Source organism: Panthera tigris, chromosome E2, assembly GCF_018350195.1.
Source record: "Panthera tigris isolate Pti1 chromosome E2, P.tigris_Pti1_mat1.1, whole genome shotgun sequence".
Taxonomy (NCBI): Eukaryota; Metazoa; Chordata; class Mammalia; order Carnivora; family Felidae; genus Panthera; species Panthera tigris.
The window spans coordinates 809,460-832,373 of record NC_056674.1 but is presented as its reverse complement, the minus strand read 5'-3'; the positions used below and the strand labels follow the sequence as shown (position 1 = coordinate 832,373).

The 22,914-nt window shown below is 44.4% G+C and overlaps 1 protein-coding gene across 1 annotated transcript in view; it reads right to left on the bottom strand.

Moving 5' to 3' along the window:
* The window catches only part of LOC107180745 (zinc finger protein 345-like), a 28,590-nt gene extending 11,671 nt beyond the window's left edge, over nt 1–16,919 (bottom strand). Inside the window, 1 exon segment of the mRNA XM_042969823.1 lies at nt 16,689–16,919. Coding sequence (XP_042825757.1) covers nt 16,689–16,721 — 33 coding nt within the window. The 5' untranslated portion in view covers nt 16,722–16,919.
* Nucleotides 16,920–22,914: the final 5,995 nt, after the last annotated feature.

Sequence of the window (22,914 nt, the reverse complement as noted above, 5' to 3'; positions counted from 1 at the left end):
GGCTCATGCTTCACCCCAAGGTCCCCGATCCCAGGGCCGGAGGGCTCTCAGCTCATACTTACTCTTAATGTGTACATCATTCAGTAGACCCCTCTCACATCTACGGATCCCTCAAATGCACTCCCAAGCTCTACCATCTCCCTGCCCCGCACCACAGGCATCTCCCTGGACTCACCCACGTACTGGGCACACCGCATCCAGTGTGCTTGAAAGTTTCAAACATGATCTGGTATAACCCCTGTCCTTTGATGGGATCCCAATGACAAAGAAACCCCAAGTGCTGCTTTGAAGGCCTGCCCATCTCTCTGCCTGGGATCTCTGCTTCAGTATTAGTCACCCAGAACCACAAGTGAATCTCATGACCCTCTTCTACTTCTGTGCTGCCCTTGCTGTCCCCATAGCAGCAGCAACCCTCCTTTCTCCACTTTTTTTTTTTTTTTTTAATTTTTTTTCAACATTTTTTATTTATTTTTGGGACAGAGAGAGACAGAGCATGAACGGGGGAGGGGCAGAGAGAGAGGGAGACACAGAATCGGAAACAGGCTCCAGGCTCCGAGCCATCAGCCCAGAGCCTGACGCGGGGCTCGAACTCACGGACCGCGAGATCGTGACCTGGCTGAAGTCGGACGCTTAACCGACTGCGCCACCCAGGCGCCCCTCTCCACTTAACTTTCATTAGAAGTGCATCAAGGGGCACCTGAGTGGCTCAGTCTCTTAAGCGTCCGACTTTTGATTTCAGCTCATATCTCACAGTCATGAGATTGACCTCCATATCGGGCTCTGCGCTGACATTTCAGAGCCTGCTTGCCATTCTCTCTCTCTGCCCCTGCCCTGCTTGTGCTCTCTCCCAAAATAAATAAACGGGGGGGCGGGGGGGAGTGCATCAAAACCCCACTGGTCTCCATGCCAGGCACAGTGACCCTCACAAATGAACAGATTTGCCCCAGACCTTATCGACCAGGAAGACTAAAACACCACAGATGCCATAAAACCTCACCACAATTCTGGTGAATCTTCACGGTAGCGAATAAACAGGCCTCACTGTCATCCTGACTCAACGACTAGTTCTGCCTCCGCAGCCGTCTCCCGTCCACTCCTCCCAGGGAAGTCTTGGCCACCTGCCAGATCGTCCTCTCTCCCACACTGTTCCCGCTATCACACTTCTCCTTCAGCAGGCACCCTCTTCTTTCCAGCCCACCAACAGCACTGCCACCACGCTACCACCACCTGCCTCTCACCCCTCCTCTATGCGATCCAAAGCTCCACCTGGTCCACACAATAGCCAGAACTCTTGGATGTCTCCATCCTGGACCCCTCCCAGATCCCAGACCTGAGTGTCCAGTGGCCCATTTGACGCTTTCACTCAGTTCTCTGAAACTCCTCACACTCTTAACAGGGCCGAAAAACTTAAGACATTCACAGTGAAAATGAGCCCACCGCCAACGTCCCCATCCCAATTGATGGAGCTTCCGTAGCTTCAGCTGCTAGGACCAAACCCTCCCCCCTCTGCTAGCCCAGAACTCTCCCTGGCGCTAGAGTCCTCACATGAAGGGGCAACCCCTCCAGCCCGCCAGTGCCCCCGCCGCACACCCTCTGTTCCCCGAGGGCAGAGGGCGGACCCCACACCCCCCCCCCCCGATTCCTCCCCCTCGGCGCCCCCTGCAGCCCTGCACCAGCCGACCCCTCCCCGCTCCCGCAACCCCTCAGGCCGGCGCTCAGACACTGGGCCCCCGCCCACGAGCGCCTCCCGGGCCCGGACACCGGGACCGGGGCCGCAGGGACGCAAGCAAGCGCCCCGCGCTCGGGCCTGAGGGTCGGGGGTGGGGGCGGGGAGAGGAGGGTCCGGGTGCCGCGCGTTTACCTCAGCCGTGTCCCTGCGCGCGGCCGCCGCCATCGGACTCTGTGGGCGGAGCGGACACCCGGGCGGGCGGTGCCTGTCCCGGCCCGGGCGCGGGGCAGCACGGGCGGCGTCGCCGAGCCGTGAACCCCGGTCGGCGCGCCGCGTACGGCGCCTCCTCCCGCCCTTTCTCGGCCAGTCATCCACAGTCCGAACCCGGAGCTCCGGAATTTGTGTGAAAGAACGTGCCAAAAGGACCAGGATGACGGGCCCGGAAGTCCCGCCCCGAGACGACGCGCACGCACGGAAATGGCCCCTCATTGGCTCCTGACTGCGGCCGCCCAGCGCAGGATCTTCTGGGAAATGTAGTAGTAGCACAGGGTCCGCAGTGTCTACCAGCAGGTGGGCCACACGGCACGCAGGCAAGGCTAGTGACGCTTCAGAGTCAGTGGGGAGAAGGGGTTTTTGCTCATTGTTAAACGTGGCTTAGAGACATTATTTCGACTCTATAAAGCTCAGCCTGTTCCCTGAGGATAAAAATATTATTTTAAACGGGCTCCATGCCCAACGTGGGGCTTGAACTCACGACCCTGGGATCGAGAGTGGGATGCTCTACCAAATGAGCCATCCAGGTGCCAGAGATGCCATTTGGATTGAGGATTTGGGCGCATCTCAAATAATATTAATTTTAGGAGCGCCCGGCTGAGCTTCTGGCTGGCTCAGTGGGTTAAGCGGCCCACTCTTGATTTCAGCTCAGGTCATGGTCTCAGGGTGGTGAAATCGAGCCCCACTCCTGGGTCCGCAGTATGTATGGAGCCTACTTGAGATTCTCCCTCTGCCCCTCCCTGGCTCGTTCACATGTGCTCACTTGCTCTCAATAAAGAAGCAAATTTTTAAAATGGCATCTGATTCCATACATCATTAAAACATAAAAGAGTTCACGCATAGCTGGAAACATTACGGTATTGTTCCTCAAATGTATATGGCCTGAAGCATTACTCCGTTTTGTGTGTGTGTTTGTCAGGAAGAAGAAAAAAGACTCCACACAGGGCCATCACAGAAAAGCAAGAAAAGGCATATTACACCACCCTGACACAGGTGGACAAAGAGGAATTGTTTCTGGCTCCCACAGAAAACTTCTCCCTTACCTGTATCATAAGTGATTTTGAGAAGTGGAAGCAAAAATCAACAGAAGTGGAAGTAAAATTGTAAAAGCTCTATACTAAACCCTCTATATTTTGTAAAAGCTAATTTATAATTGTGTAGCCTTACTTTAAAAAAAAAAAATTTAAGTAATCTGTACACCCAAGGTGGGGCTGGAACCACAGCCTCATGAGATCAAGAGTCACATGCTCCACTGACTGAGCCAGCCAGGGCAGGTGTAGCCTTTTTAGAATTGTGACAATTGTGTCCCCTAACTGTATCTTTTTGGATGTCCAGCTTATTTATTTTTTTGGTGAGAAGAACACATTAAATGACAATTGTGGTAGCCTACTAGGACTGTCATAACAAAAGAGTATGGACTGAAGCAGCTTGAACAGAAATTTATTTTCTCACCGCTCTGGATGCTGGAAGTTGAAGATGAAGGTTTCTCCTAAGGCCTCTCTCCTTGGCTTGTGGATGGCCATCTTGCTGTGCCCTCACAGGGCCTTTTCCTCTCTGTGACCATACTCCTGGTGTCTATTCTTATAAAGAAATCAGTCCTAATGAAGTAGTGCCCCATCCTTATGATGTCATTTTACCTTAATTGCCTCTATGAATGCTCTTTCTCCAAATACACATTCTGGCTTAGGATTTCAAATATTAATATTACATTAATAAACGTTTTAGTGGTAATGAAAGGTAAATGGCTTACTAACGATATGTAATAAAGAGAAAAAGAGCAACTTTTTGAAAGTATCATCCAGGTGCCAATGGCTCACAATAATTACTAAAATTGACTTTTATAAAAACAATTTCCAAAAGCTTCATACTAAGTACTTTAAATGCACTTATAAGAACTATTTAAAACAAAAACCTTTCAATAAAACAAATATTAAAAGGTGCTAAAATGTAAAGTTTAATACATTTATTTGGATACTTAAAATGTTATCATTAACAATACTATTGATCCCATCTGATTAATCCCTCACAAACCCATTATTTCCCTTACCCAAAGTTCTAATCATTCTTACAGTTCAGGTGTCCTCTGATACCTCGTAGAAAAAGCCTCACCCACTTTCTATGCTGCTTTTCTCACCACAGTCCCCATCATACATTGTACTAAACACCCATTGATCTTCCTTCAGTCTTTTGAATTCCATGTGCCTTTCCATCTCAGAGTATTCCCAGGTCTTTTTTTCTCCAATTGAAACACCCCCTCCCCTGCCACTATGCTTTGTTAATTAGAATCTTTTAAATGTCAGCATAAATTTCTAATCAGAAGTGGTTTTATACTCTCAACTCCTATATTCTGAACATTCCCACTGTTAGATCATAAAATTACCTGAGTCTCTAGTGAACAACATCATACAATTTTAGAAAATTACTTTTGAATGAGTGGCATTCATGTTTTCCACAATATAAGCAATATAGAACAGAGTTATGATCTTTGTTATTCACCTTTGAGTCAAAGTTTCTCAGATTAAATGACATAAAATCTGAGCCTACAAACATGTAAAGTTTATTTAAAGAAATGGTGAGATGTCCTAGAGAGAACTTAGAGCCCAGAAACTACACTTGGAACATATGTTTTTCTTGCCGAGCCGGCAAAGTATAACTGAGAGACCTGGGTGTCACTACCAATGAGCACAAAGGGATGAATGTCAGGGAGCCTGAAGAAATCAGTGTAGAGCTATTCATCAGACCATGGTGGAGGTTCATATTCCGAAAGATAAAAGAGAACAAAAGGTGACAAACGTATTCACCAGGATGAGAATGGTGAATGTGGCTTTTGTCTCACCAGGATAAGAATGCTGCTTACGAGAAAGTCTAGGGGAAAGGCGGTTCCCGTGACTGTATTGGATTCTCCACTTGTGTCTGCGCCAAAGTCCCTTGGAGCCACTTGGTAGACCATGAAGTGAGAACATACAATGTGAATGACGAACAACATGAATTCATGTACTGGGACTATATATCTTTCTGGAATGCCTGCATAACAGTTTCCACGAATTATTTTTTTTTCTGGAGTTGTTTTTCCTTTTTATTGCTCCCGTCTATTCATGGCAACAAGAAAGGAATTTAGCAGGAGTTACAGGGCCCACCAGAGGAAAGAGCAGAGTCCAAGGCACTTTGGAGACATCATTCTTAGCTCCACCCACCTCAGAATCCTGGGGCAAAGTGTATTGGCCTAGAAGTCACTTGAGAGAATGTAGTGCTGAGACAGATCCTTCTGCCCCTCTGTGAAAATAAAGGACAAGTTTATGTCCAACGTCACCTAGAAAATATTTCCTTCCAAAGCCACCACTGTCTGAAGGTACTCTTTAGAGAGAAGCTGTAAGGAGTTGGCAAAGACAAGTTGTTTAAATCTCTTAAAATAACTATGTTGGGGGTGCCTGGCTGACTCAGTTAGAAGATCATGTAACTCTTGATCTTTGGGTTGTGAATTTGAGTTCCATGTTCGGTGTAGAGATTACTTAAATAAAAACTTAAAATAACTTTGTTGGACACCTTAAAACAATTATACTTCACTCTTCCATCCAGTACATTTCCTGCTTCTACCATTTCTCACTCACACCCTTTACAACTCAACTTTTTAAGAGTGTTTTTTGGGGCACCTGGGTGGCTCAGTCGGTTAAGCATCAGACTTTGGCTCAGGTCATGATCTCACAGCTCATGAGTTGGAGCCCGAGGTCGGGCTGTGTGCTGACAGCTCAGAGCCTGAAGCCTGCTTCAGATTCTGTGTCTCCCCCTCTCTCTCTGCCTCTCTCCTGCTCATGCTCTGTCTCTCTCTGTCTCTCAAAAATAAATAAAAGAATTAAAAAGTTAAAAAAATTTAAAAAAACTATTTGAGAGAAACAGCCAGCCTATAACATATCTAAAATGCCTGGAAAACACCAGGTAAAAACGACAGGCAAGACAAGGTCTAATCATTGAGAGAAGACAGCTAAGATGGAAGATGTGTTTACTGGGATGTGTTTTTGGTCAACCCAAGTGTTTCACCTAAAAATATATTACTTTAAATTTCTGTTATTTGTGCATCATTGCAGCCTGCTAGAAGATGAAAATAAAGAAGTAGGAAAGATTTCACATTCTTAAAAATGAACAGGGACAAGGTAGGTATACTTTTATTCACTGCCTCAATAGGTACATGTTAAGCATGCAATGTGTGTCACACCTTATTCTTGTATATGAGAAGTAAGAGGAAGAAAATGTCTGGCAAAGAACCTGCCTCTATTAAGCCAATGTTACCATCAGGAAAGATAAACTTCAAACAAAACAAATAGCTAAAATATGCAATATATTTTCAGATGAGAAGGGCACAGTCAGGGGTTCCACAGACAGAGGAAATTCTGTCTCTAGACTGGCTTCAGACTAGCGCTGAACATCCACTATTCCCTGGATCTCCAGTTTAGATCTAAGATCTAAGATCTTAGACTTTCCAGCCTCCACATTTTTGTGAACCAGTTCCTTTAAAATCTCTCTCCTTTCTCTCTCGTGTCTCCATTAAGCCAATATTACCGAGGAAAAAACGAATATGACGTTTCTCTCTCTCTCTCTCTCTCTCTCTCTCTCTCTCTCTCTCTCTCTCTCGGTTCTGTTGCTCTGGAGAGCCTGATGAATGAATAGTCTTTGAAAACTTTCTGTGATCAGTTACAAAACTGCACACCCCGTGTACTTTATTACTGGTCCTGGGGAGCTGGGTGCACATTATTTCATCTGTATTTTATGTCTATAGCAAATTTCTGGGATCAGCACAAAGAAAGTGTTACTGAATCCAAGTTTGGCTGGCAGTCGCCTGAAAGATCATTACTCAAGAGACCAGTTTTAATTGGAAAGGAATTTGAGCTTTATATACAAGGCTGGCAACCTGGGGAGAAGAGGTGTCTTGTTCAAACGCCAACTCTGAGGTTTCTACCTGGCCCAGGGGTTAGTAAAGGGGTTTAGGACAGCTACTCAGCAAAGGGAGTGCCGTGACCTGCAACATTTCTTGGTCACGGGCAAACTCGATGGTGCCAGTTATAGATGTTGTCTCGGTGCTTGGTAGTTGTGCGGCAGGGTCCTGGTTATGTGCTGTGCAGGAGGACTCTGTTCTTTCTGCAAAGGAGGGCAAGGTCTACAGATACAAAAAGGGAGGTGAGGAAAAACATTTCTGTGACCTAAAAAAAAAAAAGTTTTTCTACAAAAAAAAGAGAAAAGAAAAGTAAAGAAAATTGCTAGGCTAATCAGAAAGCCGAGGTGGCTTCAAACATATCTGCTGGCCTCTGTGGCCTGGGAAAGTTCTAGTTCCTCACACCTCAAGACAGGTGGCCTGCAAATCTCAAAGAGAGTATAAATGAGCTGTTATAGATCAAGGACCTCAGGTCAGCAAGTAAGGAGCGTGTCAACTAGAAGCAAGTTAACCTTTAAAACCAGCCGGAGTGCTGTCACAAGTGTGTTCTCACTTAGAATAAACACCTCATTGGATAAGAGAAAGAACAAGTGAAAGATCACCGAGTGCAGAGGCCAGGAATCACAAAGGTGTATGACGGTGTCAAGGCCCAAGTGTTTCTCTGGCACTTATATGGCCCCTGGATATCAGCACCTGCTCCAGATCTGCAAGGATTTCTACTGCCCCACTCATCCTCTGAGCAGTGACAACTTGGTCTGATCTGACCTCTAGAATTTAAGCCACAGAGCTGTGAGGTGGGGAGTCTCCTGTTACTTCTCCTAAAAATAAGATGTGCCAATTTAGTCCCTAAGTGTCCTTCTACAGAAACTATGTGATAAAAGACAGGACACAGGCTTGATTTTTTTCACAAATGACTATAGTTCTTAGTAGGAGTGAGACAGGTAACCACAACTGGTCCAGGACTCAAAGATCTTTTGTGATCTCTTTATGTACCCAAATCTTGTGGTTCTGACTCCCACTTACATGTTACATCTGATTATTATTTAAATTCATTTCATACTTTTTCTTTATTACAATTCCTCTATAATTTTCTATTATTTGTATTTATTGATTAATTTCACGCGCACGTGCGCGCACACACACTTTGTTCTAGTTTATTACTGTTTTCCTTACTATTTTTTCAATATGTATACAACCTTTTTGTTTAGAAAATTTTGAGATTTATGTGCATACACATACAATACCTAGTATTTCCTCTTTCTCCTACTTGATGCCCTATCTCCTATAATGCAAGAGTTAAGTTCTGTCATCAATTGTTGTGCATCCCTCCAGAAATACTTATTTGTTAGCATATATTCGCGGTAACTAACCTGTAGTTTACCAAACATCTGATGGTCCCTGAAGTCTAATTCCAATTAATAATTTACTGTTATTTAATAACTTATGGACTATTAATGTAAACAAGTAAAATATTATTATGGATTTGAAGTAAGTGATGCTGTGATGAATCCTAATTTGAATTCTCTGGGAGAATCTCCAATTTGGATGGTTTAGGTGTCATTAACTTAATGTAGCTAATAAAACTGTTTTTTTTTAACATAAACGTGAACAGATACTTCACCAAAGAAGACAGATGGATGGCAAGCGAGCATATGAAAAGATGCTCAACATCATTTTATTATTAGAAATTGCAAAATAAAACAATGAGATATAACTAAATATCTAATAGAAATGGCCAAAATCCAGAACACTGATGACAACAAATGCTCACAAGAATACAGAGCAATAGAAACTCTCATTCATTACTGGTAGGGATGAAAACTGGTACAGCCACTTTGGAAGATGGTTTGGTGGTTTCTTACAGAACTAATCACACTCTTATCATACAATCTGGCATTGTGCCCCTTGGTATTTACCCAAAGCAGTTGAAAATGTATGTCCACATAAAAACCTGAAGATAGACATTTTTAGCTGTTTTATCCATAACTGCCCAAACTAGGAAGCAACGAAGGTGTCCTTCAATAGGTGAATGGATAAATTATGTCCTATCCAGACAATGGGATATTATTCAGCACTAAAAAGAAGTTATCAAGGGGCACCTGGATGGCTCAGTTGGATAACATCAGATTTTTGACTTCAGCTCAGGTCATGATCTCATGGTTCGTGAGATTGGGCCCCACACTGGGCTCTGCGCTGACAGTGCGGAGTCTACTTGGGATTCTCGAACCTCCATCTCTCTCTGCCCCTCCCTTGCTCATGCACATGTGCTCTCTTGCACTCTCTCTCAAAATAAATATATTTTTTAAATTATTTAAAAAAAGAAGTTATCAAGTCATGAAAAGGCATATTACTAAGTGGAAGAAACCAATCTGAAAAGGGTACATACTGTAGGATTGCAAGTATATGACATTCTGGAAAAGGTCGAACTATGGAGACAGTAAAAATCCACAGAATGCACAACACTAAGTGTGAACCCTAATGTTAACTGTGGACTTTGAGTGTCAGCGCAGATTCATAGATTGTGAACAAACATATCACTCTGACGTAGGATGTTGATAGCAGGAAGTGTGTGCTTTTGTGTGGGAAGGCGTATACGGGATACCTCTGTAGCTTCCACTAATTTTGCTGTGAACTTAAAACTGCCCTAAAATCATAAAGTCTAATTTAAAAAATAATAATCTGGGGCGCCTGGGTGGCTCAGTCGGTTAAGCGTCTGACTTCAGCTCAGGTCACGATCTCACAGTCCGGGAGTTCGAGCCCCGTGTTGGGCTCTGGGCTGATGGCTCAGAGCCTGGAGCCTGCTTCAGATTCTGTGTCTCCCTCTCTCTCTGCCCCTCCCCTGTTCATGCTCTGTCTCTCTCTGTCTCAAAAATAAATAAAACGTTAAAAAAAAATTTTTTTTAAATAATAATCTGGATTTGATGACCTGCTTAACAAGTAAAAAACTGATCATAAATACAAAATAACAGCTAACTTAGTGGGGTCTTCTCTTCTCCAGTATGCAAGCTCTACCCACATGGCTGACCTTACTCCTTTCACTGACCCCTCCTCCCAACGTAGAAAGCATATAAGTTATTGATTCTTGCTTAGGAAAAATGATGAGAAACAGAGTAACAGAAAGAGACTTCAATGTAATACTCTGAAAATTGAAGGCTAAATAATGCAATATAAGGATGAATGGTGCCCTAGAAAATAATGATTTTAGCAAATAGAGGAAAAATATTTTTATCTGTATTTAATTATTGAAATAATGACATTTTAACAATAACTTTAAATTTTCAGACATTGGGGCGCCTGGGTGGCTCAGTCGGTTAAGCGGCCGACTTCAGCTCAGGTCACGATCTCGCGGTCCATGAGTTCGAGCCCCGCATCGGGCTCTGGGCTGATGGCTCAGAGCCTGGAGCCTACTTCCGATTCTGTGTCTCCCTCTCTCTCTGCCCCTCCCCCGTTCATGCTCTGTCTCTCTCTGTCTCAAAAATAAATAAAACATTAAAAAAAAAATTTCAGACATCTACAAAAGAGAAAGGTTAATAAAATGAACCATGTGAACCCATAACAGTTTCACGGAACCTACCCACTGCCAAACTCATTTCACTTATAAACCCACCCAACTTCCCTCCAAAGCCAATTCATGTTAAGGATAATTTAAGAAGCCATATAATTGTGCCTCTAAACACTTACGTGAATATTTATAAAGGAATGTTTTTTATAAAAGAATATTTCATTTAACATAAAGTATTTTTATTACATGTAAATTAAATAATAGTTGCTTAAAATCATCAATTACCAAGTCAGTATTCAATTGTGATGTGTTGATTAAATATTTAGAGTTGTTTGTTGGAATCAGCACTCAAATATTTTTCTGACCATTCTATCATATTTATATGTTCTCTAGATTTTGTTATATTCTACAGATATCCTATCCCTTTTATCTTAACATATTACATTTTATGAAAGCGTTCATATATCTTATAGAATTTCACATATATTAATTTGGCTTACTGCTTACTCATAATGTATTTTAATATAATCTTCGATGCCCCATTGTTCCTTTAAACAGTCACTTAAAATCAATGGGTGGGATCAAAATTAGATTTGGTACTTGGGTAGAATTATTCATATGGGGCCATTGCCATTGCTACTTTTCTCTATATGACATTCCAAAAAACATACTATCTCCTTATCTCTATTTTCATCAAGTCAGTATCAATATATTCAGTAAGTTCTTACTTAGGAGCCAATCAGCTCCTAATGACACTCAAGAGAAACAAACAAACAAAATTTTTCTTCCATTCTTAGAAAAATACAGCTACCTGCACAAAATATTATGACACCTTCTTCCTCTTCTTTTTCACCTAACAGTATGTTCCAGAGCTGTAGCAGTTGGGAGAACTTCCTCCAAAGCTAATGCTCCATCTTGGTATCTGTCATGATTTATTCAATCTTCCATCGACAGACATCAAATTAGTTTCAATCTTTGGTAGTATTAAAAAACCCTCCAAAAATTAAATTTGTATGTGTGAAAGACCTGATGTTAATGTTTATGTTATATTGAGTTGGAAAAGTCGGTTACGTGAAAAATGACTTCTGAGTGTAAAGATAATAAGCCTTATTTATTTATCAAACTCACAACACTGAGATCAAGAGTCACATGCTCCACCAACTTCCAGATGCCCCAATCCAATTTTATTTTAAAGTTTACATATTTCTCTGATTCAAGGAAAATCAAACCGCCCAAGTCCTCTAAATTGATAAAATGGTTTCTACTAAAATTTGGATATTATCTTCCTCAACCATACTGAATGTGGGATCCTTATATTATCTTTATAATTTTACTTTTCTCACAGCACAGGTGTTATTGACAGACTTGAATTTCAACCAACTTATCTTTAAACTCAATAAAGCTTCCCTCTAATGAGATTTCTCTGCCAATGACAGCTTTTGGAAGGAAATGTTTTCTGGAATGATGTTGGATATTACCTTGTCTTTATTTTCACACAAGGGGCAGGTTTTTCTCAGCATTGCCTGCTTTCTGAGTGGCTTTCAGAACCTTAAGCTTTGCCATAATACTTTGCAGTGGATGGAGCTTAGAATGATGTCTCCAAAGTGTCACTGGTTTCTTCTCCTGCAGCCTGCATCTGCATTAAGTAACTTTACTGCTATGAAAGTAAATGGCCCCAAAATAAATAAAAACTACTAAAAAAATATATAGTAGTATTCATTGGAAATTCTAGAAATATCACCTCACTGCATGTATGCATGTTGCCATCCACTGACATTGTGTGCTCTGGCCTCATCTACCAAGTGGCTCCATGTCCTTGTCCTGATCGGGTACAAGCAACAAGCCCACCATGTTCACAGCCACGGCTTTTCCCCCAGACCTTCCTGTGAAACCAAAGCCCCAAACTCTATTCTCATCTCAGTGAGACAAGAGCCATGTCTCATCCTAATGAATATGTCAGTCGCCTTTTACTTTCTTCTACTTCATCTTTTTGAATAACCCTGATTATGAACCTACAACATAGTCTGATGAACACCTCTACACTGGTCTCCTCAGCCTCCCCAACATTCATCCCTTCATGCTTTCTGACAGTGACATGTGGGTGTCTCAGTCCTGCTTTACTTGCTGGGCAAGAAAAACAAATGTTCCAAGTATAGTCTCTAGGCTTTAAGTTCCCTCTAGAACATCTCATTATTTATCTAATCAACTTTATATATTTGTAAGCTCACATTTCATGTCATTTAGTCTTCCAGGATATTTTTATTCAAAATTCAGTAACAGTGATAGTAAGTCTGCTTCATCTTGCTTATAGTGTAGACAACTATAAGCTACATCTTCAAAGGTCACACTGCCCTGCATGATGACAGAGAAAACTACATTCTACTTCTGAGAAGCCACAATCCTTTCCCCCGCACATCTCCCTATGACCATCCATCTCCCAAGCTTCCCAACTTAGAGGAGAAATCAGGCCCTGGTACCACTGGTGTTATTGTCTCCTCATGGTCCCATTGGCCACTGGGTTCAACCACCAGCAATAAAAGACAGGCAGAAAAATATATATCTGAGTTGTGGGCCTGGCACACAGGGATCCACAACCTCCTGACAAGCAATTCCCCTGGTATGGTCATTGTCATGTAATTAGCAATGCAGGGCCCTGGGATCATCTGACATGTTCCCTCTCCAAACCCACATCTTTCTTTAGGCTGCACATCCCTTAGTGCCCGTAACCCACAGTCAAATTACTGAGGCTGCCACCGCCTCACTGTCCCACTCCAAAGACAGCTCCCTGACCTGCCCAGAAGTTACCTATATTTAAACTGCTTCCTCCTCACCCCACCCTCAGATTATGGTGATGGCTGAACACATAACACCTAAGACTGGACAGATGTGACTGACAGCGGTTTATCACAAATTCACCCCTCTGAGAACAGGATAGTACTCACCATAAAGGCCCACATGGGGGCTGCATTCTGGAAAAAAATGAGAAAATAGGGGCTGTGAGATGCTATCCTTGTAGGATGAAAAGGTTGGGAGCCCTCTGAATCCCATAGGCTGTGACTGGCTTGTGTGAATAAGTCTGTGGGCCGGGAGGGGACTGAAACCTGCTACAAAGAGATGAGCAGGAACCGTGCCCTGTTCCCTTTATGAAAAGGGTTGTTAGTCTAGGAGATATTATCCCATGAAGCAATGTGGGAAGGAGAATTTGCACTCAGGCCATCTGAAAGCACTAGGTACCTCCCCACATCAAGGAAGCATATCATACAGGGTTTAGGCCTTATGCCACAATTTGGCACACAGCACCCACAATTCAAGTGGCAAATTCAAACAGGATCCTGTAAGACCACTAACCTCATACGGTCCCAACAGCAGTGTTATTCCAAATCATTTTATGGCTCTGATCATCCTGTGGCTCTGATCCTTGCCTGACTTAGACACACAGAACCATGGGCAGATCTCACATATCCATAGGCCCATCCTATTTCCTTGATGCACTTGCTATCACCTCAGCAAATAAAAATTTTCTCTGTCCCCCTAACCTTCAAGACCAACTCCATTGATTGCCCACCCCAGGCCTAGTGATTCTCACAGGTGACCCTATTTTCCCTGACCAGGCTGAATGAAACACATCAGGCCCCACCAAAGTCCTCACAAAATCTTGCTAAGTCTAAAAAGTGGCTGATAAATACCAGTTCTGGCCTGGGCGTCATCTTTTGTCCCCTACCTCTTGTCTCTGCATCCACTGCAAATCCACTCTTCCCTTGGAAGCTCTGGCCATCTACAGACTATTCTGTCTGATACACCAAACCTCATGTCTACTTACCTGCATCTGTGCAGCCCGAAACCATCACCCAGGTATCCAAGCAAGAGACCCAGTCCTGGCCCTCACCCTCTACACCTGGCCCCCAAATAGTTTTGCCACCACAACCTCAAGTTTGCCTAAATACGACCCACCGCTCAGTCCTCTTCGTCCCCACTGTAGTTTCCACATTTTGGATGTTTCTAACCTGAATCCCTCCCCAGATTTCCCGACCTGTAAGCTGTTCCTTTGATGCCTCCAGTCACTGATTTTTGAAACACCTCAGACTCTTCACATGGTCAAAACAAAGCTCCTGATATCCTCGGTGAATACCAACTTGCTCATCTGAATGTGCCACCAGCTAGATCCCAAGACCTGACCTTTACTTCTCACCTGCTTGTATCCACCGACCTTTGTCCCACATTTTTCTTAGGCTCTTCTTTCCAGCTCATCTCCTAACTCAGGCCAAAGACCCAAGAGGCAGAGCATCCCATGATGGAAACCAAAACTACCCCTCAAGCTATCACGACTGCCTGGAGGAAGAGCTCTTGCGGCCCAGACCAGTTGGAGCTTAACCCCTAACTCACGCCAGCACAGATGGATCATGGAGTGACCAAGAGTTACCTTTAACTCACTACAATGTTGAAAATCACGCCCAGAGGTGGAGGCTTAACTGCAAACAAAACACCCAATGTATGAAGAAGCATGTTCTGTCAAATGCACCTGCGTGCCCAATTCCTTGTATTTCCCCACCCCTACATGCTTACACTCACTCCTTTTCCGCCCTAGGTCCTTTAAAATTCCCTATTTTTCGGAGAGCCAGTCTAACACCTTTGTTGTGACTGTGTTTCCATTCAGTTACAGCTGTTGCTCCAATAAAGTTTTGTCTGTATTTTTAAATCGTGGGTCCAGGTTCATTTCTACTCTCACTGGGTCCAAGGACTGGAGTTCGGTAACACATTGATGCAGCTTCCATTCCTACAGCTGCTAAGACCAAAATCGTTGAGGTCATCACTGATTAGCTCTTTCATTTTCTCACTGTCCACATCAGAAAGTCTAGTTGCCCCTTTTAAAAACACACAGGGGCACCTGGGTGGTCCAGTCGGTTAAGTGTCTGACTTCAGCTCAGGTCATAATCTCGCGGCTTGTGGGTTTGAGCCCCATGTCAGGCTCTGTGCGGACAGCTGAGAGCCTGGAGCCTACTTCAGATTCTGTGTGTGTGTCTCTCTCTCCGCCCCTCCCCCGCCTAGGCTCTGTCTCTCTCTGTCTCTCAAAAATAAATACAAAAAAAATATTTTTTTAATAAATAAATACAAAATAAAAAATAAATAAAGACACACAGGGAACTTGGGTGGCTCAGTCCGGTAAGTGACCAACTTTGGCTCACCAACCATGATCTCATGGTTCATGAATTCAAGCCCTGTATTGGGCTCTGTGCTGACAGCTCAGAGTCTGGAACCTGCTTCAGATTCTGTGTCTCCCTCTCTCTCTGCCCCTCTCCTGCTCGTGCTCTGCCTCTCTCTCTCTTTCAAAAATAAAACATTAATAAAAAAATTTTTTTAACACACAGCCAGAATACAACCATCTCCTAAGCAACAACCCTGGTCCATTACCCCTCACCTGGACTATAGCAGTAGCCACCACAACGATTGTCCTTCTTGCTCCCTCAAGCTCATAGTCTGTTTTCCACTCTGAAGCCAGATGACGTCTTCTAAGACCTTGGTAACATCACCTCCTTCCTGTGATCGAAACCCCTTGTTACTTCTAGAACACACACCCAGAAGCTCAGGCAGTCACTCTTGTCATGACACCTATCCACTTGCTATTTATTCCTACTTGAAAGAAACGGAGACCTGTGGTTTTGAACATTCCTGACTTTAGTTTTACCTCTAGGCACTTGCACATCTTGGTACCCAGTCCTGGGTTAACCTTCCACACCTGCTTAAAACGGTCGCCATTAAAGGGAACATCCACATATAACCCCTGACATGGACTTAGGACCTCAGCCAGCTGACCTCAGGCTGGCTTCTATTTTTTGTGCCTGAGTACTCAGTTTTGCCTTTTACCAGGTGTGACCTTGAACAAAGACTCAACCTCCCAGGGCCACAAGGTCTTCACCACCCCTCACCCCTCACCCCTTACGGAGATCGTGCCCCTCCTTTGGCCAAAACTTGGCGTCTAGTGTCTAGAGTCCTTGGCGTCTAGAGTCCTCACGTGAAAGGACAACCCTCCAGCCCGCCAGTCCCCCCGTGACTCCGCGGCACTTATGTTCCCCGAGGGCAGAAGGAGGACCCCACACTCCCGAATCCTCCCCCTCAGGTCCCCCTGCAGCCCTGCACCAGCCGGCCCCTTCCTTGCAGCCCACTCCCACACCCCGTCACGCCAGCGCTCAGACACTGGGCCCCCGCCCACGAGCACCTCCCCGGGGCCGGACACTGGGGCCTGGGCTGCAGAGACCCGAGCAGGTGCCCCGCGCTCTGGCCTGGAGGGGCGGAGGCGGGGGGCCCGGGGGCCGCGCGTTTACCTCAGCCGGGTCTCTGGGCGCGGCCACCGCCATCGGACTGTGGGCGGAGTGAAGTGATGACAGCTGAGTGAACACGACGGTCACGGGCACAGAAGTCTCCAGGCCGGTCTCGCTGGCGACGAGGTCTCCGCCCCCAGACTCGCCTCCGTACGGCGGGACAAAGCCTCCTTTCTCGCCGCGGCCCGGCCCTCCGGAACGTCTCACAAGGCGAAGACACCTGCCGACAGCCAAAACGATGGCCACAGACTGGACACAGGAAGCCCCGCCCCAACCCTTTGTGCTCAAACGGAAACACCTCTTTTCTAAGCCTTCATTGGCTCAGCGATGCCGTCTTTAACGCTGGGCGTTCTGGGAAATTTAGTTCCCACAGATTCCCAAGGCCTAGGAAAGAGGGTTCTCCACCTGACTCCAGGAGAAAAGGCCAAGATTTACTGAGAGGGCCTCTGGGAAATGGAAGGCCCTTGTTCAAGGGTAGAGGTTCGGCGGTCCTTCTTTAAGAAGGCCATGTGCGGATATCTGGAGACTAATCACCCAGGTGTCCAAGCCATGAATTAGAATAACAAATCTTTACCAAGAGGCTATGGGCTGCGATGCAAATTTGCCCAACACTGAGGTGCCATTTCCTCCCATACTGTTCCCTTAGAGGCACACAGAGTTCGGGAATCGACAAAAATTGTAATGCTTGCAAAGCCCAAATCTATTATAAACCACTGCATAGTAGCTAGAAACCCCAAATTTAGAGAGTATTTTAAAAATAAGGTCTTTCTTATGGTACAAACCAAAGCAATATGTGATAGGCAGTCCCCAAGTTGGAGACTTGGGAGTGGGAAAAATTAATTGCAAGTATCGCGTGAGACAAACGTACCTGAAAAAGGTAGCTCTTGGCAAGCTGCCAGTAGAATTCATTTGCTTTCCTCTGGGACACTAGGTGAGGTCCATGCCAACTAGTCAGAGAGAAGGGGATATGGACCTTTTAAGGGCTCAGGCTACTACTTTTCTCCAATACATGGTGCCAGCTTCCCGGAGGGGAACCTGCCAGGTAGTTGAGATGAAGTGGCTTTGGCCACAGAAACCGGCAGTGACATGAATCTGGAAAGAGCCCTGGGCTGGTTAGAAAGTGCAACATAGCCACGTATGCTTCCCACATAAATGAAATTTATGGGGCATCTTCCCTTTATGGAGGTTCAGATGTATGAGATTCAAAGCAGATGGATACTCACAGAGGCTTTGATCCATTTTTGTTATACTGAACAAGGAAATTTCACATTTCCTCCAAACTATGGTCTTTCTCTAGTGTGAACTCTCCATTGATAATTGAAGGTGAGGCTATCGCCAGAAGATGTCCTATATTCACTATACTGTAAGTATTTTCTTTAGTGTAGACACCCTGATTCTGAGCAAGTGTGTCGGTGTAGCTGAAGGCTGTCTTGCGTTCTTCCCAGTTTTAATGACTTTTTCTATCAACCCACACTTGATGGTTTTGTTTGCTCTCTCCCTAGTATAAGTGCCCTACTTGTGAAAATAGTCCAAGGTGGCCAGGAAGTCCTTCCTAACCTCCCCACGGGTAAAGGGCTTCCTTAACACATGGAACTTGCATCTCTTCACACATGAGGCCCTTTCCATGTTTCTTCTGAAATTTTTCACCAAAATGCTGCTCCTGGTGACACTAAGGGTTTGCACTAAAATAAAATTGTTTGGTACATGCTGTTCTCTTGTAAACAGTTTCTGTCCATGATGCTTTCCCTGGTGCTTAGACAACTGTAAAATGTGTTTCAAGATAGGGATACACATATCACAGGGGTGGATCTTCTGGATGAAGGGACCTGCCTTGAAAATCCTGATCTGTGCTACTCCTACAGAAACACTCTGTTCATAAGGTACCTCTTTGTTCTCTGATCTGCACCAATAACCTTAAAGCAAAGAAGTAACAGTGAAATATGTGTTGACATTATTGGAGTAATATGTCTACACTGACTCACTGAATCACATCCAGTTGAATTACTCAATTGAATTGCAACCAGAAATAATTCAGGGGATGCTTTTGAGAAATGGGAGTGGGGTTCTGGTTGCAGATGTGGCTGCTGAGCATTACTGAAACCATAAGGTCACAGAATAGTAGAGGCTTCACCAGGAGGACATGGGACAGGGTGTGGCACAGGGAAGCAAAGCAGATGTACATCTTCTTCTTCCACCAAAGGCTTTCAGCAGGAACTTGTCTGCTGGTGACATTGAAGGCCATGCAGAGGTATGTGAGAGCCCAGGAAAATCCAATTGCAACAAATGAGTGGGAGTTCAAGACCAATGTCAGGATACTGTACACCTTGGGGTACAACATAGGCAGGTCAGTGTGGCAGAGCACTTAAGAAAGATTGTTGAGAGGGATGGGTAAGATGTGGAATACAGAGATATTTGAGATTTCCCCTGGACTTCAACAAGTCAGCACAGTACCAACAACAGAAAGATAGAAATGGGGTGTGGCCACTGGCAATGGCACCAAAACCCTGGTTGGAAAGGACAGGTTGCTGGTGTGATCTGAACATAGCCCAGATATCACACACTCCCCAGCTGCCATCCACCAGGGGCAGGTCCCCTCTGAGCCCACCCTGTCACGGCTAAGGTCATGTCCATCCTGTGATGCAGAAAGGACTCTTCTGAAGCCCTACTTGAGCAACTACATGGGACATGGAGGATACAAGCACCGAAGGAAAAAACTGTCAGGTGAGTGGTCACTACCGGGCCAGGGAAATTCAGCACACAACAGACCACAAAAGAGATCTCCACACTACAAAGAGAACTGAGCAGGAGGCTTGAAAAACAGCTCATGGTCTAGGTAAGTAGAGGCCATGAGAATGCAAGGAATTCGTGGCACGAGCCTGCACAAGGAAATGTCAGTTAAAGTAAGGGAGTAAAACCTAAAGTACAGAGGTTCCATGGACCTAAACACAGTCACTGGCCAGGGAGAGGGCAAGCAAGTGAGATCCTTGGGCTCACTATAAGAGTACTGACCCTGAATCTTTCCCTATGAGGCAGATGTTGGGGCATGAGGAGGGAAGACGTCAGTGCAAACAGTCCAGCCCTATCAACCACAGCACCTGCTCAGGAACTGGGGACAGAAACAGTGTCCATGGTCCTGATGTGAGAAGGACAGAGCACCATCTGGGGAAAGCAGGGTTGGAGAGTGGGGATACAAAGCTTAGACCAGAGCACTGGGGAGGGCATGAATGCCTTGCCCAGTGAGGATATGAGCATATAAATGCAAAGTTCTTCAGATTCACATTGTGGTACAGGAATCTCTGGAACTCATCCAGGAACCCCCACTCCTCCCACAAATACAAAAGCATGTCCCCAAATGTCATAGTGCCTGTCATTATAGGGACAGCTGAATTCAGGAGTAGCCTCTCTGAGGTCCCACAATACAAACTCATCTTCCTCCAGAGATCCACATCTCAGATTAGATACCAGTCCTTGGTCCCACTGATGACTATGCTCTCCTCTTGGTCACATTAATACTGTTCAGACCTCACTAACAACAGGCAGGTGGGGAGATAGACCCCATTTAAGCAGTGAGCCTGGCCTGCAGGGTGCAAACCCTCCTGCCAGGCAATAACCCTGGGCCCCCCAAGATCATGACTCCCAGATACAACCAAACCTGTCTTCACAACTCTACCTTCAGTCCCCATAGCAAGGCCCTGGAGCCATCAGATCACACTTCCCCCCTAAATGCACATCATTCTGTGGACCATACTGTCACATCTCCAGACACCATAGTCACCACCACCTCCCTGCCCCCCTTCACAGGTATCTCCCTGGACTCACCCAGGTACCGGGCACATGGCATCCAAAGAGTGCTTGACCAGTTCAAACATGATCCAGCACAACCCCAGACCTCTGATGGATCCCACAGTCAGGAAAAGTCCCAAATGCTGCTTTGAAGGCCTCACAGCCTGCCTCTGCATCTTTCTTCAATATTAGCCACCCAGAACTACAAGTGAGTTTGAGACACGCATGGCTTTCTTGCACTTCTGTGCTAACCCTCAGCAGCCATTACCCACCATTCTCTACAAAACTTTCATTAAAATCCCAGCACTACTGGTCCCCCATGCCAGGCATAGTATCTCTCACAGATGACAACCTTTGCTCCAGATCTTATCCACTAGCAAGACTGAAAAATCCCAGACCTCACCAAAGCTCATCACAAAATTATGCTGATTCGGTACAGTAGTAAGAATAAGCAGGAGCCTTGCCTTCAGTGTCATCTTGACTCAATTACTATTCTGTCCTCACATCCATCTCATATCTACTCATCCCAGGGAAGCCTTGGTCACCTGCCAGATCATCCTCTCCTCACCTTTGTGCCCTCCACACTCAACCATGGTGCCCAATCCTGGGTACCATCTTCCTAACCTATTAAGAGCATCAACACCATAAAAAAAAGAGCATCACCACCATAACATGAATTTCCCCCTCCTACATGTGATCCAAAGCTCCACTCAGGTTCACCACTTTTGGATGTCTCCCTCTTGAACTGCTCCCCATATTTTTAGTCCTGTGTGTCCAACTGCCCACTTGGTGACCTCACTTACCATTCTATGAAATATCATAGACTCTTAACAGAGCCAAACAAAACCCCTGATAGTCCCAATAAAAATTAATCTTCCACCAACTTCATCCTAGTTGATGGAGCTTCCATTGTTTCAGCTGCTAGGACCAAAAACCCTAAGGTCTTTTCTGACTCCTCCCTTTTCTCCCTCACCTACATCATCAAAATGTCTACTTGGCCTTTCTTTAAAAATAGACCCATTCTCTCTCCTTCTTCCTTTCCAATTGTGCGAAATAAATAAATAAACAATAAATCATAAAATGGACCCAGAAACCAACCACTTCTCCCACCTCTACAGCCACTACTCTGGTTCACCAACACTCACCAGGACTATTGCAGTAGCCTCCTTCTGGCCTCCCTCCCTCCTCTCTTAACCTCATACATAATCTGCTCTCCACTGTGCAGGGTGTGATTCAGATCGTGTAACTCCATCATTACTAGAACCTACAACACATTTATAGAAAAGAAAAGTGATTCTGAGAGTTTCATAAACCAATTTTTCAAGTGGAGCTTTGTTTACACTGAGACAAATTGGAGTTAAGTTTTGGATTCTTTTTTCCTCTAAGATTTATTTAAGTAATCTCTACATCCAACGTGGAGCTTGAACTCATGAGATCAAGAATTGCATGTTCTACCGACTGAGCCAACCAGATGCCCCAAGTTTTGGAATATAACAGACAAGGTGCATAGGCACAAAAACCCTCATATAATATATGCACTTTTGAAAAATGCAATACATGAACATGTAATTTGAGTGTCTTGCATTAGGCCAGATTTCAAAGTCAGTATTTGTGAAAACAATGGAAAGATTCAACATTTCAAAATAATTGCATCTCATTCAGATGACATCTAGGTAAGCCAATGAGCATTTACTAAAAACTCTTAGACTGTGAAAACTATTAAAACATCAAAGTAAAAACTTCAAAAGAAAAAAGCTTCAAGGAAATCATGCAGTTTCTTATTTTCTATTAGAATATAGACTAATGTTGAAAAGAAACAACTCTTCCTATGGAAATTTATGTTGTTATTGAGTTTATTAGAATACTAAATATAACTTAAATCACCATGATTTATCATTTATAACACCCATGTTACTTAAATATATTGGATTAAAGTGCTATTTAGGCAAACATGTGCTTCATATTTACTTAAACAGTAATTAAATACTAAAATTCAAACAATTTTCAAATCGATTTTTTTTAAAGCAGATATCACAGAACTACATTTAGCCACAGATAAGACTATTTTTCAATGACCAAGAATTATTTTTATGTTAGTCATCATAAAAGACAAATGGCAGGGGGGGGCACCTGGGTAGTTTAGTCAGCTAATCATCTGACTTTGCTCAGGTCATGATCTCATTGGTCCCTGAGTTCAATCCCTGAATTGGCTCTGTGTTGACAGCTTGAAGCCTGGAACCTGCTTCGGATTCTCCCTCTCTCTCTGCCCCTCCCCTGCTTGTGCTTTCTCTCTCTCTCTCTCTCTCTGTCTCTCTCTCTCTCTCTCACTCACTCAAAAAAGTAAATAAATACATAAATACTAAATTTTTTTAAATAAATAAAAGACAAATGGTTATGAAATATAGATAATGAGGAAATGAAAATCCAGGTCTTTGAAAGTTGCCAT